This window comes from Hyla sarda, chromosome 5 (assembly GCF_029499605.1).
Source record: "Hyla sarda isolate aHylSar1 chromosome 5, aHylSar1.hap1, whole genome shotgun sequence".
NCBI lineage: Eukaryota > Metazoa > Chordata > Amphibia > Anura > Hylidae > Hyla > Hyla sarda.
The window spans coordinates 4932293-4950414 of NC_079193.1; the positions used below are offsets into that span (position 1 = coordinate 4932293).

Here is an 18122-nt window from a genome sequence, read left to right on the forward strand (position 1 = left end):
CAGGCTGTATATAGAGATGAGAGCGTACTTAGAGGGCAGCTCACACATGCTTTACATAGAGAGGAGAGCATACATGGAGGACAGCACATACATGCTGTATATAGAGAGGAGAGCATACATGGAGGACAGCACATACAGGCTGTATATAGAGAGGAGAACATACATGGAGGACAGCTCACACATACTGTATATAGAGAGGAGAGCATACATGGAGGGCAGTTCACACAGGCTGTATACATAGAGGAAAGCATACACGGTGGGCTGCTCGCACAGGCTGTTCATAGAGAGGAGAACATACATAAAGGACAGCTCACAAAGGCTGTATCTAGATAGGAGAGCATACATGAAGGATGGCTAACACAGGCTGTATATAGAGAGTAGAGCATACATGGAGGGCAGCTCACACAGGCTGTATATAGAGAGGATAACATACATGGAGGACAGCTCATATATACTGTATATAGAGAGGAGGGCATGTATGGAGGACCACTCACACAAGCTGTATATAGAGAGGAGAGAATACATGGAGGATAGCTCACACAGGCTGTTTATAGAGAGGATACCATACATGGAGGACAGCTCACACATGCTGTACATAGAGAGGAGAGAATAAATGGAGAACAGCTGAAGGAGGTTGTATACAGAAAGAAGTGCATACATGGAGGACAGCTCACATAGGCTGTATATAGAGAGGAGAGCATACATGGAGGGCACCTTACACAGGCTGTATATAGAGAGGAGAGCATATATGAGGACAGTTTACACAGGCTGTATATAGAGAGAAGAGCATACATGGAGGGCAGCTCACATTGGCTGTATATAGAGAGAAGAGCATACATGGAGGGCAGCAAACACATACTGTATATAGAGAGGAGAACATACTTGGAGGTCAGCTCACTCAGGCTGTATATAGAGAGGAGAGCATACATGGAGGACAGCTTGGACATGCATAGACACAGGCTTAAGATAGGATGGAAAGCAGACGTGAAGGGGCAGCTTCCCAGGCAAATATTTGAATATTACCTCTTTTATCTCATCTGGGTCACTTCTTAATCCTCTTTTTGTTATAATTTCCTGAATATATATGTCACCTTTTTGCTTCTTAATTAAATTATATAAGAACTCCTTTTTTTTCCTCCTAACAACGTCTCCTTTGTCCCATAGAAAACACTTCATGGTAACTTTTCTCCATAGGGAAGTTTCTTCTGCCCCGAACCATTTGGCTTCATTTCCTATTGAAGGAAAGATTATAAATGTCCCCCCGGACTGCGGTCCGTAGCTTTATTTTTATATGTCGTCTCCTCCGTATAACATCAGCTGAGGGATCTAATCCTCTGCTATACTGGATGTCATCAGGGAAGATGTACAGAAGAAGAGAAGACGTCTCCTGGTGTCTGCTGCTTCTTCTTGGGTTGGTCCTGGAGATTATGCCAATGGCTCAGTCCTCGCCTATCCCTGAGGACCAGAAGGATCAGAATCCATATGATGAGAATGAGGAGAAGGTGAGGATATATATATATATATATATATATATATATATATATATATATATAGATTCTGCATGATGTAGATAAATTTAATAGGACAATAGACATTACATGGAATACACCCGGGGAGTCAGAACAGGAGAATCTCTGGGCATTCTGGTATAAGCAGAGGAACAGCGCTCAATGCCAAGGAGCTGCCGCAAAAGATAAGATTTTAGGGTTGGAGATTATGGTGCGGATTATAGGCGATCTTATCTATATGTAATGTTCCTCTACAGCAGTGGCCTCCAACCTGCGGACCTCCAGATGTTGCAAAATTACAACTCCCAGCATGCCCAGACAGCCTTTGGCTGTCCGGGCATGCTGGGGGTTGTAGTTTTGTCACATCTGGAGGTCCGCAGGTTGGAGACCACTGCTCTACAGTCATCCGGCCGCCTACTATAACTCCCAGCATGCCTGGACTGACTAGAAACAAGGCACTTAAAATGCTGGAATTAATTGCACAGAGTATATGCGATAATCCGCATTATACTGCAAATGTCAGTCATCTATACAGCAGTGTTTCCCAACCAGGGTTCCTCCAGCTGTAGCAAAACTACAACTCCTAGCATGCCCAGACAGCCGTTGGCTGTCTGGGCATGCTAGGTGTTGTAGTTTTGCAAAGGGAGTTGTCTCAAAGTTCACCACTCCTTACACCAGTGTTTCCCAAGCAGTGTGCCTCCAGCTGTTGCAAAACTACAGCTCCCATCATGCCCGGACCGATTAGAAACAAGGCAATAGGAAACACACTCAGAATGCTGGAAACACTGCACAGAGCATACACTATAATCAGCACCATACTGCACACGTCAGCGATCAATACAGCAGTGATTCCCAACCAGAGTGCCTCCAGTTCTTGCAAAACTACAGCTCCCAGCATGCCCGGACTGACTAGAAACTAGGCATTAGGAAACGCACATAGAATGCTGGAAACAACTGCACAGAGCATACACTATAATCAGCACCATACTGCACATGTCAGCGATCTATACAGCAGTTATTCCCAACCAGTGTGCCTCCAGCTGTTGCAAACTACAGCTCCCAGCATGCCCGGACTGATTAGAAACTAGGCACTAGGAAACGCACATAGAATGCTGGAAACAACTGCACAGAGCATACACTATAATCAGCACCATACTGCACATGTCAGCGATCACTACAGCAGTTATTCCCAACCAGTGTGCCTCCAGCTGTTGCAAACTACAGCTCCCAGCATGCCCGGACTGATTAGAAACTAGGCACTAGGAAACGCACATAGAATGCTGGAAACAACTGCACAGAGCATACACTATAATCAGCACCATACTGCACATGTCAGCGATCACTACAGCAGTGCTTCCCAACCAGGGTGTCTCCAGCTGTTGCTGTCCTAGCATGCTGGCACTATAATCCGCACCATACTGTAAACATTGTATGAAACATGTAATGTAGGCATGTAAAGTGGTGAAGAAATTCAGGTACTGTATAGAAGCACATGGAATATAGTGCATTTTGTTGGGCAGCGTATGGCAGTATTTTTATTTTTTTAAATAACAAATGAAATTAATTAAAATTTAGACTGTAAAATTGGAATGTGCGTATTATCTTCCAGTAAAACCTAAAATTAGAAATCTGCTGATCTGTGATTTAACGAATTTTTTGCCCCATTATTAGACATAGGTAATAGAGGACATTTGAGGGAAGAGCTGTTTTTTGTGTGTATATTTGTTGCAATGTTGGCGCTGCGCAGCATTCGTGGCTGTTTTTGCGATTTTTTTGTTTACGCTTGTACCGACCAACTGTTAAAGGGGTACTCCGGTGGAAAACAAATGTGTTCAAATAAACTGGTGCCAGAAAGTTACACAGATCTGTAAATTACTTCTATAGAAAAATCTTAACCCTTCCAGTACTTATCAGCTGCTGTATGCTCCACAGGAAGTTGTGTAGTTTGTTCCAGTCTGTCCAGAGCAGGAACAAATCCCCATAGCAAACCTCTCCTGCTCCGGACGGTTCCTGACATGGACAGAGGTGGCAGCAGAGAGCACTGTGGTCAGACTGGAAAGAACTACACAACTTCCTGTGGAGCATACAGCAGCTGCTAAGTGCTGGAAGGGTTAAGATATTTGCAAATCCATAGAAATTTCTGGCACTTGTTAATTCGAAAAGTTTGGTTTTCCACCGGAGTACCCATTTCGGGTTAGCCTTTTCAAGTGGTAACGCATTTATCAACTGTGACTTAAAAAAAAAGTTGCAAATTTTTCTGTAAAAAACAACAAAAAGTTGCAAAAATACAGCAGCCCAGACTTAGCTTTTTTGGTGTGTAGAGCACTAAATGTATCAAAATGAAAAAGTTATTAACTTCGGGACACTATGATTCTGATCCTGCTTCTTTTATACCAACAGGACCCGCGCTGACTATGGGACCACCGAGAAAAGAATCAAGAATCAATCCGAAAGATCCAAAGCCCAAGAATCCTGGGATCATGACTGGGATTTCGTTGGAGAAGATCATGAACATCCCTATATTAGACTGTATAATAAAACACATTTCTAAGTTTCGTATACCATGTACAAAGTGGGGCAATCCAGGCCAATCCAGGCCACACGGGGTGAATCCCCCCCCCATACCGGTCAGAAGCAGATAAAGTCTGACGCTGTATTTGTTCTGTGTATGATCCCTGAAAAAATAATAATGGAAGATTTGACTGATGGCTCCAGCGCCCACTTTCTAAACGCTCCCCTATCAGGGGTCAAGTCCTGGGGGAAAAAAAGTGCAGGAACTCACCCAAGATTTCCACTGAAGAACTCCTGCTAATGGGAACTGTGTTCCTGCTGTGGAAAAAGTGCAGGAACTTAGTTCCCACTCGTTCCTACAGGACTTGAGCCTGTCCCCTATGCTTTACACTGCATCTCTGCTCTGCGGAAGGCTCACCGTGATGATTGCAGGCAGGTAACTGGGAACATTCACTTCATGGACCTCATCGGTCCGAGCAGGGAGGCGGCAGGTGGATCCGGGGGGAGTTCACGGACCGTATCATGCCCCTCGGTGCTCCGTCAGGCCACAGCGGCTTTGGGGTTACATAAAAAATGCTAGAGCTTTCTTCAGGCTTTCTGCGTCAGGCTTACACATACTCCTCCCTTCCCTCTCCATTGACTTCTATGGGCAGCTGTAACCTGATCCCTCAGTGAGCTATTCCAACTTTTACACACATTTTTACAGTTTAGGAGGGAGGTGGAGGAGTAAGGAGCCTGAGAGGGGAGCAAAGAGGTATTTTCACCTCTTAATCATTTAGATGCATCCCATTGCCACAGGAGTATACAATCCATTGGCTGTCTGGGCATGTTGGAGGTTTAGTATTGCAACAGCTGGAGGCACACTGGTTGGAAAACATTGGCATAAGAAGTGGTGAACATTGAGATAACTCCCCATGCAAAACTACAACTCCCAGCATGACCGGACAGCCGTTGGCTGTCCGGACATGCTGGGAGTTGTAGTTTTGCAACAGCTGAAGGCACACTGGTTGGGGAACACTGCTGTATATGACTTTTGCAGTATGGTGCTGATTATAGTGTATGCTCTTTGCAGTTGTTTCCAGCATTCTATGTGTGTTTCCTAGTGCAGTCCAGGCATGCTGGGAGTTGTAGTTTTGCAACAGCTGGAGGCACACTGGTTGGGGAACACTGCTGTATAGATTGATGACTTTTGCAGTATGGTGTGGATTATAGTGTATGCTCTTTGGAGTTGTTTCCAGCATTCTATGTGTGCTTCCTGGGAGTTGTAGTTTTGTAACAGCTGGAGGCACATTGTTTGGAGGTATTTGTAAGGTATTTTAATCCTGAGGTTTTTGTGGTTTTTGGATCCGGTCACTGCTGCCGTACAGTCAGAAATGTTACCGCTCCCCCCACGGAGTCCGGAACCTGCAGAGACTTCATAGGAAATGACTTATTATATGCTGCACTCTTAGGGTCTATTCACACGTACAGTGTTCTGCGCAGGATTTCCAGCTGTGCTCAGTCATTCACTTTACACTGAAATCTGCAGCACAAAATCCTGCGCATCCAATCGGCACAAAATCGTGTAGGTGTGAACAGAACAATAAACAGACGGAGGTGATTCCAGATTGGGCTCAGACATGTTGGGGGAGATTTATCAAAGGATTTAGACTGGTTTTTCTTGTCTAAATTTGTCGCACAAAAAGTCGCAGTCTAAATATGTGCGACTTTTCTGCGACTTTTGCTGTAGAGGATTTTTAGAACATGATGCATGCGTCTATTTTAGATGGAAATGCATTGGTGCTGAATTTATCAAAAGCGACTTATCAGCGACAAGTCGCATTGGCTGAAAGTGCGCCGAAATGTCAGACCATGTTGGAGCAGGTTTAAATACAGTCTAAAGCATAGATCCCGAAGTCTGTGCGCAGAATTTATCAAGAGCCGTGCGCCATTTGATAAATTAGGTGCACAATAGACCGGACTAACCCTCTGGAGTTTGGTCTATATTGATGCGGGACATAGACAACTTTGATAAATATCCCCCAATGTGTTTATTTGCTCCGTCTATAAAGCACTTTCACTTTTTATTTTTTTATTTTTTTTTTATATAGTTTACTTATCCAGCAGCACTCTAAGACAAAAAGGGTTTTTTTTTTTTTATTCAAACTCCTCCACACTCCTCTATCCTCCTCCTCCACACTCCTCTATCCTCCTCCTCCACACTCCTCTGCCCTCCTCCTCCACACTCCTCTATCCTCCTCCTCCAGACTCCTCTATCCTCCTCCTCCACACTCCTCTATCCTCCTCCTCCACACTCCTCTGCCCTCCTCCTCCACACTCCTCTATCCTCCTCCTCCACACTCCTCTGCCCTCCTCCAGACTCCTCTGTCCTCCTCCTCCACACTCCTCTGTCCTCCTCCTCCACACTCCTCTGTCCTCCTCCCCCAGGCTCCTCTATCCTCCTCCTCCACACTCCTCTGTCCTCCTCCTCCACACTCCTCTGTCCTCCTCCTCCACACTCCTCTGTCCTCCTCCTCCACACTCCTCGGTCCTCCTCCTCCACACTCCTCGGTCCTCCTCCTCCACACTCCTCTATCCTCCTCCTCCAGACTCCTCTGTCCTCCTCCTCCACACTCCTCTGTCCTCCTCCTCCACACTCCTCTATCCTCCTCCTCCAGACTCCTCTGTCCTCCTCCTCCACACTCCTCTGTCCTCCTCCTTCACACTCCTCTGTCCTCCTCCTCCACACTCCTCGGTCCTCCTCCTCCAGACTCCTCTGTCCTCCTACACACTCCTCTGTCCTCCTCCTCCACACTCCTCTGTCCTCCTCCTCCACACTCCTCTGTCCTCCTCCTCCAGACTCCTCTGTCCTCCTCCTACAGACTCCTCTGTCCTCCTCCACACTCCTCTGTCCTCCTCCACACTCCTCTATCCTCCTCCTCCACACTCCTCGGTCCTCCTCCTCCACACTCCTCTGTCCTCCTCCTCCACACTCCTCTGTCCTTCTCCTCCAGACTCCTCTGTCCTCCTCCTCCAGACTCCTCTGTCCTCCTCCAGACTCCTCTGTCCTCCTCCTCCACACTCCTCTGTCCTCCTCCTCCAGACTCCTCTGTCCTCCTCCTCCAGACTTCTCTGTCCTCCTCCACACTCCTCTGTCCTCCTCCTCCACACTCCTCTATCCTCCTCCTCCACACTCCTCTGTCCTCCTACTCCACACTCCTCTGTCCTCCTCCTCCAGACTCCTCTGTCCTCCTCCACACTCCTCTGTCCTCCTCCTTCAGACTCTTCTGTCCTCCTCCTCCACACTCCTCTGTCCTTCTCCTCCAGACTCCTCTGTCCTCCTCCTCCAGACTCCTCTGTCCTCCTCCACACTCCTCTGTCCTCCTCCTCCACACTCCTCTGTCCTCCTCCTCCAGACTCCTCTGTCCTCCTCCTCACTCCTCTGTCCTCCTCCTCCACACTCCTCTATCCTCCTCCTCCACACTCCTCTGTCCTTCTCCTCCACACTCCTTTGTCCTTCTCCTCCAGACTTCCCTCTGTTCTCCTCCTCCAGACTCCTCTGTCCTCCTCCACACTCCTCTGTCCTCCTCCTCCACACTTCTCTGTCCTCCTCCTCCAGACTCCTCTGTCCTCCTCCTCCAGACTCCTCTGTCCTCCTCCACACTCCTCTGTCCTCCTCCTCCACACTCCTCTATCCTCCTCCTCCACACTCCTCTGTCCTCCTCCTCCAGACTCCTCTGTCCTCCTCCTCCAGACTCCTCTGTCCTCCTCCACACTCCTCTGTCCTCCTCCTCCACTCTCCTCTGTCCTCCTCCTCCAGACTCCTCTGTCTTCCTCCTCCACACTCCTCTGTCCTCCTCCTCCAAGCTCCTCTGTCCTCCTCCACACTCCTCTGTCCTTCTCCTCCACACTCCTCTGTCCTCCTCCTCCAGACTCCTCTGTCCTCCTCCTCCAGACACCTCTGTCCTCCTCCACACTCCTCTGTCCTCCTCCTCCACACTCCTCTGTCCTCCTTCTCCAGACTCCTCTGTCCTCCTCCTCCAGACTCCTCTGTCCTCCTCCTCCACACTCCTCTGTCCTTCTCCTCCAGACTCCTCTGTCCTCCTCCTCCAGACTCCTCTGTCCTCCTCCACACTCCTCTGTCCTCCTCCTCCACACTCCTCTGTCCTCCTCCTCCAGACTCCTCTGTCCTCCTCCTCCAGACTCCTCTGTCCTCCTCCACACTCCTCTGTCCTCCTCCTCCACACTCCTCTGTCCTCCTCCTCCACACTCCTCTGTCCTCCTTCTCCAGACTCCTCTGTCCTCCTCCTGCAGACTCCTCTGTCCTCCTCCTCCACACTCCTCTGTCCTTCTCCTCCAGACTCCTCTGTCCTCCTCCTCCAGACTCCTCTGTCCTCCTCCACACTCCTCTGTCCTCCTCCTCCACACTCCTCTGTCCTCCTCCTCCAGACTCCTCTGTCCTCCTCCTCCAGACTCCTCTGTCCTCCTCCACACTCCTCTGTCCTCCTCCTCCACACTCCTCTGTCCTCCTCCTCCACACTCCTCTGTTCTCCTCCTCCAGACTCCTCTGTCCTCCTCCACACTCCTCTGTCCTCCTCCTCCACACTCCTCTGTCCTTCTCCTCCAGACTCCTCTGTCCTCCTCCTCCAGACTCCTCTGTCCTCCTCCACACTCCTCTGTCCTCCTCCTCCACACTCCTCTGTCCTCCTCCTCCAGACTCCTCTGTCCTCCTCCTCCAGACTCCTCTGTCCTCCTCCACACTCCTCTGTCCTCCTCCTCCACACTCCTCTATCCTCCTCCTCCACACTCCTCTGTCCTCCTCCTCCACACTCCTCTGTCCTTCTCCTCCAGACTCCTCTGTTCTCCTCCTCCAGACTCCTCTGTCCTCCTCCACACTCCTCTGTCCTCCTCCTCCACACTTCTCTGTCCTCCTCCTCCAGACTCCTCTGTCCTCCTCCTCCAGACTCCTCTGTCCTCCTCCACACTCCTCTGTCCTCCTCCTCCACACTCCTCTATCCTCCTCCTCCACACTCCTCTGTCCTCCTCCTCCAGACTCCTCTGTCCTCCTCCTCCAGACTCCTCTGTCCTCCTCCACACTCCTCTGTCCTCCTCCTCCACTCTCCTCTGTCCTCCTCCTCCAGACTCCTCTGTCTTCCTCCTCCACACTCCTCTGTCCTCCTCCTCCAAGCTCCTCTGTCCTCCTCCACACTCCTCTGTCCTTCTCCTCCACACTCCTCTGTCCTCCTCCTCCAGACTCCTCTGTCCTCCTCCTCCAGACACCTCTGTCCTCCTCCACACTCCTCTGTCCTCCTCCTCCACACTCCTCTGTCCTCCCTTCTCCAGACTCCTCTGTCCTCCTCCTCCAGACTAATCTGTCCTCCTCCTCCACACTCCTCTGTCCTTCTCCTCCAGACTCCTCTGTCCTCCTCCTCCAGACTCCTCTGTCCTCCTCCACACTCCTCTGTCCTCCTCCTCCACACTCCTCTGTCCTCCTCCTCCAGACTCCTCTGTCCTCCTCCTCCAGACTCCTCTGTCCTCCTCCACACTCCTCTGTCCTCCTCCTCCACACTCCTCTGTCCTCCTCCTCCACACTCCTCTGTCCTCCTTCTTCAGACTCCTCTGTCCTCCTCCTCCAGACTCCTCTGTCCTCCTCCTCCACACTCCTCTGTTCTTCTCCTCCAGACTCCTCTGTCCTCCTCCTCCAGACTCCTCTGTCCTCCTCCACACTCCTCTGTCCTCCTCCTCCACACTCCTCTGTCCTCCTCCTCCAGACTCCTCTGTCCTCCTCCTCCAGACTCCTCTGTCCTCCTCCACACTCCTCTGTCCTCCTCCTCCACACTCCTCTGTCCTCCTCCTCCACACTCCTCTGTTCTCCTCCTCCAGACTCCTCTGTCCTCCTCCACACTCCTCTGTCCTCCTCCTCCACACTCCTCTGTCCTTCTCCTCCAGACTCCTCTGTCCTCCTCCTCCAGACTCCTCTGTCCTCCTCCACACTCCTCTGTCCTCCTCCTCCACACTCCTCTGTCCTCCTCCTCCAGACTCCTCTGTCCTCCTCCTCCAGACTCCTCTGTCCTCCTCCACACTCCTCTGTCCTTCTCCTCCACACTCCTCTATCCTCCTCCTCCACACTCCTCTGTCCTCCTCCTCCACACTCCTCTGTCCTTCTCCTCCAGACTACTCTGTTCTCCTCCTCCAGACTCCTCTGTCCTCCTCCACACTCCTCTGTCCTCCTCCTCCACACTCCTCTGTCCTCCTCCTCCACACTCCTCTGTTCTCCTCCTCCAGACTCCTCTGTCCTCCTCCACACTCCTCTGTCCTCCTCCTCCACACTCCTCTGTCCTTCTCCTCCAGACTCCTCTGTTCTCCTCCTCCAGACTCCTCTGTCCTCCTCCACACTCCTCTGTCCTCCTCCTCCTCCACACTCCTCTGTCCTCCTCCTCCACACTCCTCTGTTCTCCTCCTCCAGACTCCTCTGTCCTCCTCCACACTCCTCTGTCCTCCTCCTCCACACTCCTCTGTCCTTCTCCTCCAGACTCCTCTGTCCTCCTCCTCCAGACTCCTCTGTCCTCCTCCTCCACACTCCTCTGTCCTCCTCCTCCACTCTCCTCTGTCCTCCTCCTCCAGACTCCTCTGTCTTCCTCCTCCACACTCCTCTGTCCTCCTCCTCCAAGCTCCTCTGTCCTCCTCCACACTCCTCTGTCCTTCTCCTCCACACTCCTCTGTCCTCCTCCTCCAGACTCCTCTGTCCTCCTCCTCCAGACACCTCTGTCCTCCTCCACACTCCTCTGTCCTCCTCCTCCACACTCCTCTGTCCTCCTTCTCCAGACTCCTCTGTTCTCCTCCTCCAGACTCCTCTGTCCTCCTCCACACTCCTCTGTCCTCCTCCTCCACACTCCTCTGTCCTTCTCCTCCAGACTCCTCTGTCCTCCTCCTCCAGACTCCTCTGTCCTCCTCCACACTCCTCTGTCCTCCTCCTCCACACTCCTCTGTCCTCCTCCTCCAGACTCCTCTGTCCTCCTCCACACTCCTCTGTCCTCCTCCTCCACACTCCTCTATCCTCCTCCTCCACACTCCTCTGTCCTCCTCCTCCACACTCCACTGTCCTCCTCCTCCAGACTCCTCTGTCCTCCTCCACACTCCTCTGTCCTCCTCCTCCACACTCCTCTGTCCTCCTCCTCCACACTTCTCTGTCCTCCTCCTCCACACTCCTCTGTCCTCCTCCTCCAGACTCCTCTGTCCTCCTCCACACTCCTCTGTCCTCCTCCTTCACACTCTTCTGTCCTCCTCCTCCACACTCCTCTGTCCTTCTCCTCCAGACTCCTCTGTCCTCCTCCTCCAGACTCCTCTGTCCTCCTCCACACTCCTCTGTCCTCCTCCTCCACACTCCTCTGTCCTCCTCCTCCAGACTCCTCTGGCCTCCTCCTCCAGACTCCTCTGTCCTCCTCCACACTCCTCTGTCCTCCTCCTCCACACTCCTCTATCCTCCTCCTCCACACTCCTCTGTCCTCCTCCTCCACACTCCTCTGTCCTTTTCCTCCAGACTCCTCTGTCCTCCTCCTCCAGACTCCTCTGTCCTCCTCCACACTCCTCTGTCCTCCTCCTCCACACTCCTCTGTCCTCCTCCTCCAGACTCCTCTGTCCTCCTCCTCCAAACTCCTCTGTCCTCCTCCACACTCCTCTGTCCTCCTCCTCCACACTCCTCTATCCTCCTCCTCCACACTCCTCTGTCCTCCTCCAGACTCATCTGTCCTCCTCCTCCAGACTCCTCTGTCCTCCTCCACACTCCTCTGTCCTCCTCCTCCACACTCCTCTGTCCTCCTCCTCCAGACTCCTCTGTCCTCCTCCTCCACACTCCTCTGTCCTCCTCCTCCAGGCTCCTCTTTCCTCCTCCACACTCCTCTGTCTTTCTCCTCCACACTCCTCTGTCCTCCTCCTCCAGACTCCTCTGTCCTCCTCCACACTTCTCTGTCCTCCTCCTCCACACTCCTCTGTCCTTCTCCTCCAGACTCCTCTGTCCTCCTCCTCCACACTCCTCTGTCCTCCTCCTCCACACTCCTCGGTCCTCCTCCTCCACACTCCTCGGTCCTCCTCCTCCACACTCCTCTATCCTCCTCCTCCAGACTCCTCTGTCCTCCTCCTCCACACTCCTCTGTCCTCCTCCTCCACACTCCTCTATCCTCCTCCTCCAGACTCCTCTGTCCTCCTCCTCCACACTCCTCTGTCCTCCTCCTTCACACTCCTCTGTTCTCCTCCTCCACACTCCTCGGTCCTCCTCCTCCAGACTCCTCTGTCCTCCTCCACACTCCTCTGTCCTCCTCCTCCACACTCCTCTGTCCTCCTCCTCCACACTCCTCTGTCCTCCTCCTACAGACTCCTCTGTCCTCCTCCACACTCCTCTGCCCTCCTCCACACTCCTCTATCCTCCTCCTCCACACTCCTCGGTCCTCCTCCTCCACACTCCTCTGTCCTCCTCCTCCACACTCCTCTGTCCTTCTCCTCCAGACTCCTCTGTCCTCCTCCTCCAGACTCCTCTGTCCTCCTCCAGACTCCTCTGTCCTCCTCCTCCACACTCCTCTGTCCTCCTCCAGACTCCTCTGTCCTCCTCCTCCAGACTTCTCTGTCCTCCTCCACACTCCTCTGTCCTCCTCCTCCACACTCCTCTATCCTCCTCCTCCACACTCCTCTGTCCTCCTCCTCCACACTCCTCTGTCCTCCTCCTCCAGACTCCTCTGTCCTCCTCCACACTCCTCTGTCCTCCTCCTTCACACTCTTCTGTCCTCCTCCTCCACACTCCTCTGTCCTTCTCCTCCAGACTCCTCTGTCCTCCTCCTCCAGACTCCTCTGTCCTCCTCCACACTCCTCTGTCCTCCTCCTCCACACTCCTCTGTCCTCCTCCTCCAGACTCCTCTGTCCTCCTCCTCCAGACTCCTCTGTCCTCCTCCAGACTCCTCTGTCCTCCTCCACACTCCTCTGTCCTCCTCCTCCACACTCCTCTATCCTCCTCCTCCACACTCCTCTGTCCTCCTCCTCCACACTCCTCTGTCCTTCTCCTCCAGACTCCTCTGTTCTCCTCCTCCAGACTCCTCTGTCCTCCTCCACACTCCTCTGTCCTCCTCCTCCACACTCCTCTGTCCTCCTCCTCCAGACTCCTCTGTCCTCCTCCTCCAGACTCCTCTGTCCTCCTCCACACTCCTCTGTCCTCCTCCTCCACACTCCTCTATCCTCCTCCTCCACACTCCTCTGTCCTCCTCCTCCAGACTCCTCTGTCCTCCTCCTCCAGACTCCTCTGTCCTCCTCCACACTCCTCTGTCCTCCTCCTCCACTCTCCTCTGTCCTCCTCCTCCAGACTCCTCTGTCTTCCTCCTCCACACTCCTCTGTCCTCCTCCTCCACACTCCTCTGTCCTCCTTCTCCAGACTCCTCTGTCCTCCTCCTCCAGACTCCTCTGTCCTCCTCCTCCACACTCCTCTGTCCTTCTCCTCCAGACTCCTCTGTCCTCCTCCTCCAGACTCCTCTGTCCTCCTCCACACTCCTCTGTCCTCCTCCTCCACACTCCTCTGTCCTCCTCCTCCAGACTCCTCTGTCCTCCTCCTCCAGACTCCTCTGTCCTCCTCCACACTCCTCTGTCCTCCTCCTCCACACTCCTCTGTCCTCCTCCTCCACACTCCTCTGTCCTCCTTCTCCAGACTCCTCTGTCCTCCTCCTCCAGACTCCTCTGTCCTCCTCCTCCACACTCCTCTGTCCTTCTCCTCCAGACTCCTCTGTCCTCCTCCTCCAGACTCCTCTGTCCTCCTCCCACACTCCTCTGTCCTCCTCCTCCACACTCCTCTGTCCTCCTCCTCCAGACTCCTCTGTCCTCCTCCTCCAGACTCCTCTGTCCTCCTCCACACTCCTCTGTCCTCCTCCTCCACACTCCTCTGTCCTTCTCCTCCAGACTCCTCTGTCCTCCTCCTCCTCCAGACTCCTCTGTCCTCCTCCACACTCCTCTGTCCTCCTCCTCCTCCTCCACACTCCTCTGTCCTCCTCCTCCAGACTCCTCTGTCCTCCTCCTCCAGACTCCTCTGTCCTCCTCCACACTCCTCTGTCCTCCTCCTCCACACTCCTCTATCCTCCTCCTCCACACTCCTCTGTCCTCCTCCTCCACACTCCTCTGTCCTTCTCCTCCAGACTCCTCTGTTCTCCTCCTCCAGACTCCTCTGTCCTCCTCCACACTCCTCTGTCCTCCTCCTCCACACTCCTCTGTCCTCCTCCTCCAGACTCCTCTGTCCTCCTCCTCCAGACTCCTCTGTCCTCCTCCACACTCCTCTGTCCTCCTCCTCCACACTCCTCTATCCTCCTCCTCCACACTCCTCTGTCCTCCTCCTCCAGACTCCTCTGTCCTCCTCCTCCAGACTCCTCTGTTCTCCTCCACACTCCTCTGTCCTCCTCCTCCACTCTCCTCTGTCCTCCTCCTCCAGACTCCTCTGTCTTCCTCCTCCACACTCCTCTGTCCTCCTCCTCCAAGCTCCTCTGTCCTCCTCCACACTCTCTGTCCTTCTCTCCTCCCTTCTCCTCCACACTCCTCTGTCCTCCTCCTCCAGACTCCTCTGTCCTCCTCCTCCAGACACCTCTGTCCTCCTCCACACTCCTCTGTCCTCCTCCTCCACACTCCTCTGTCCTCCTTCTCCAGACTCCTCTGTCCTCCTCCTCCAGACTCCTCTGTCCTCCTCCTCCACACTCCTCTGTCCTTCTCCTCCAGACTCCTCTGTCCTCCTCCTCCAGACTCCTCTGTCCTCCTCCACACTCCTCTGTCCTCCTCCTCCACACTCCTCTGTCCTCCTCCTCCAGACTCCTCTGTCCTCCTCCTCCAGACTCCTCTGTCCTCCTCCACACTCCTCTGTCCTCCTCCTCCACACTCCTCTATCCTCCTCCTCCACACTCCTCTGTCCTCCTCCTCCACACTCCACTGTCCTCCTCCTCCAGACTCCTCTGTCCTCCTCCACACTCCTCTGTCCTCCTCCTCCACACTCCTCTGTCCTCCTCCTCCACACTTCTCTGTCCTCCTCCTCCACACTCCTCTGTCCTCCTCCTCCAGACTCCTCTGTCCTCCTCCACACTCCTCTGTCCTCCTCCTTCACACTCTTCTGTCCTCCTCCTCCACACTCCTCTGTCCTTCTCCTCCAGACTCCTCTGTCCTCCTCCTCCAGACTCCTCTGTCCTCCTCCACACTCCTCTGTCCTCCTCCTCCACACTCCTCTGTCCTCCTCCTCCAGACTCCTCTGTCCTCCTCCACACTCCTCTGTCCTCCTCCTCCACACTCCTCTATCCTCCTCCTCCACACTCCTCTGTCCTCCTCCTCCACACTCCTCTGTCCTTTTCCTCCAGACTCCTCTGTCCTCCTCCTCCAGACTCCTCTGTCCTCCTCCACACTCCTCTGTCCTCCTCCTCCAGACTCCTCTGTCCTCCTCCACACTCCTCTGTCCTCCTCCTCCACACTCCTCTGTCCTCCTCTTCCACACTCCTCTGTCCTCCTCCTCCAGACTCCTCTGTCCTCCTCCTCCAGACTCCTCTGTCCTCCTCCACACTCCTCTGTCCTCCTCCTCCACACTCCTCTATCCTCCTCCTCCACACTCCTCTGTCCTCCTCCAGACTCCTCTGTCCTCCTCCTCCAGACTCCTCTGTCCTCCTCCACACTCCTCTGTCCTCCTCCTCCACACTCCTCTGTCCTCCTCCTCCAGACTCCTCTGTCCTCCTCCTCCACACTCCTCTGTCCTCCTCCTCCAGGCTCCTCTTTCCTCCTCCACACTCCTCGGTCCTCCTCCTCCACACTCCTCTGTCCTCCTCCTCCACACTCCTCTGTCCTTCTCCTCCAGACTCCTCTGTCCTCCTCCTCCAGACTCCTCTGTCCTCCTCCAGACTCCTCTGTCCTCCTCCTCCACACTCCTCTGTCCTCCTCCTCCAGACTCCTCTGTCCTCCTCCTCCAGACTTCTCTGTCCTCCTCCACACTCCTCTGTCCTCCTCCTCCACACTCCTCTATCCTCCTCCTCCACACTCCTCTGTCCTCCTCCTCCACACTCCTCTGTCCTCCTCCTCCAGACTCCTCTGTCCTCCTCCACACTCCTCTGTCCTCCTCCTTCACACTCTTCTGTCCTCCTCCTCCACACTCCTCTGTCCTTCTCCTCCAGACTCCTCTGTCCTCCTCCTCCAGACTCCTCTGTCCTCCTCCACACTCCTCTGTCCTCCTCCTCCACACTCCTCTGTCCTCCTCCTCCAGACTCCTCTGTCCTCCTCCTCCAGACTCCTCTGTCCTCCTCCAGACTCCTCTGTCCTCCTCCACACTCCTCTGTCCTCCTCCTCCACACTCCTCTATCCTCCTCCTCCACACTCCTCTGTCCTCCTCCTCCACACTCCTCTGTCCTTCTCCTCCAGACTCCTCTGTTCTCCTCCTCCAGACTCCTCTGTCCTCCTCCACACTCCTCTGTCCTCCTCCTCCACACTCCTCTGTCCTCCTCCTCCAGACTCCTCTGTCCTCCTCCTCCAGACTCCTCTGTCCTCCTCCACACTCCTCTGTCCTCCTCCTCCACACTCCTCTATCCTCCTCCTCCACACTCCTCTGTCCTCCTCCTCCAGACTCCTCTGTCCTCCTCCTCCAGACTCCTCTGTCCTTCTCCACACTCCTCTGTCCTCCTCCTCCACTCTCCTCTGTCCTCCTCCTCCAGACTCCTCTGTCTTCCTCCTCCACACTCCTCTGTCCTCCTCCTCCACACTCCTCTGTCCTCCTTCTCCAGACTCCTCTGTCCTCCTCCTCCAGACTCCTCTGTCCTCCTCCTCCACACTCCTCTGTCCTTCTCCTCCAGACTCCTCTGTCCTCCTCCTCCAGACTCCTCTGTCCTCCCTCCACACTCCTCTGTCCTCCTCCTCCACACTCCTCTGTCCTCCTCCTCCAGACTCCTCTGTCCTCCTCCTCCAGACTCCTCTGTCCTCCTCCACACTCCTCTGTCCTCCTCCTCCACACTCCTCTGTCCTCCTCCTCCACACTCCTCTGTCCTCCTTCTCCAGACTCCTCTGTCCTCCTCCTCCAGACTCCTCTGTCCTCCTCCTCCACACTCCTCTATCCTCCTCCTCCACACTCCTCTGTCCTCCTCCTCCACACTCCTCTATCCTCCTCCTCCACACTCCTCTGGCCTCCTCCTCCAGACTCCTCTGTCCTCCTCCACACTCCTCTGTCCTCCTCCTCCACACTCCTCTATCCTCCTCCCTCCACACTCCTCTGTCCTCCTCCTCCACACTCCTCTGTCCTTTTCCTCCAGACTCCTCTGTCCTCCTCCTCCAGACTCCTCTGTCCTCCTCCACACTCCTCTGTCCTCCTCCTCCACACTCCTCTGTCCTCCTCCTCCAGACTCCTCTGTCCTCCTCCTCCAAACTCCTCTGTCCTCCTCCACACTCCTCTGTCCTCCTCCTCCACACTCCTCTATCCTCCTCCTCCACACTCCTCTGTCCTCCTCCAGACTCATCTGTCCTCCTCCTCCAGACTCCTCTGTCCTCCTCCACACTCCTCTGTCCTCCTCCTCCACACTCCTCTGTCCTCCTCCTCCAGACTCATCTGTCCTCCTCCTCCACACTCCTCTGTCCTCCTCCTCCAGGCTCCTCTTTCCTCCTCCACACTCCTCTGTCTTTCTCCTCCACACTCCTCTGTCCTCCTCCTCCAGACTCCTCTGTCCTCCTCCACACTTCTCTGTCCTCCTCCTCCACACTCCTCTGTCCTTCTCCTCCAGACTCCTCTGTCCTCCTCCTCCACACTCCTCTGTCCTCCTCCTCCACACTCCTCGGTCCTCCTCCTCCACACTCCTCGGTCCTCCTCCTCCACACTCCTCTATCCTCCTCCTCCAGACTCCTCTGTCCTCCTCCTCCACACTCCTCTGTCCTCCTCCTCCACACTCCTCTATCCTCCTCCTCCAGACTCCTCTGTCCTCCTCCTCCACACTCCTCTGTCCTCCTCCTTCACACTCCTCTGTTCTCCTCCTCCACACTCCTCGGTCCTCCTCCTCCAGACTCCTCTGTCCTCCTCCACACTCCTCTGTCCTCCTCCTCCACACTCCTCTGTCCTCCTCCTCCACACTCCTCTGTCCTCCTCCTACAGACTCA

General features: G+C 54.3%; 1 protein-coding gene across 1 annotated transcript in view; it reads left to right on the top strand.

Annotated features, from left to right (window-relative positions):
* The first annotated feature begins 1361 nt into the window (after nt 1-1361).
* Nucleotides 1362-18122, top strand: part of LOC130272881 (M protein, serotype 6-like) — a 181568-nt gene continuing 164807 nt past the window's right edge. Inside the window, exon 1 of the mRNA XM_056518861.1 lies at nt 1362-1502. Within this exon, the coding sequence (XP_056374836.1) occupies nt 1362-1502 (141 nt within the window). The remainder of the gene's footprint in view (nt 1503-18122) is intronic.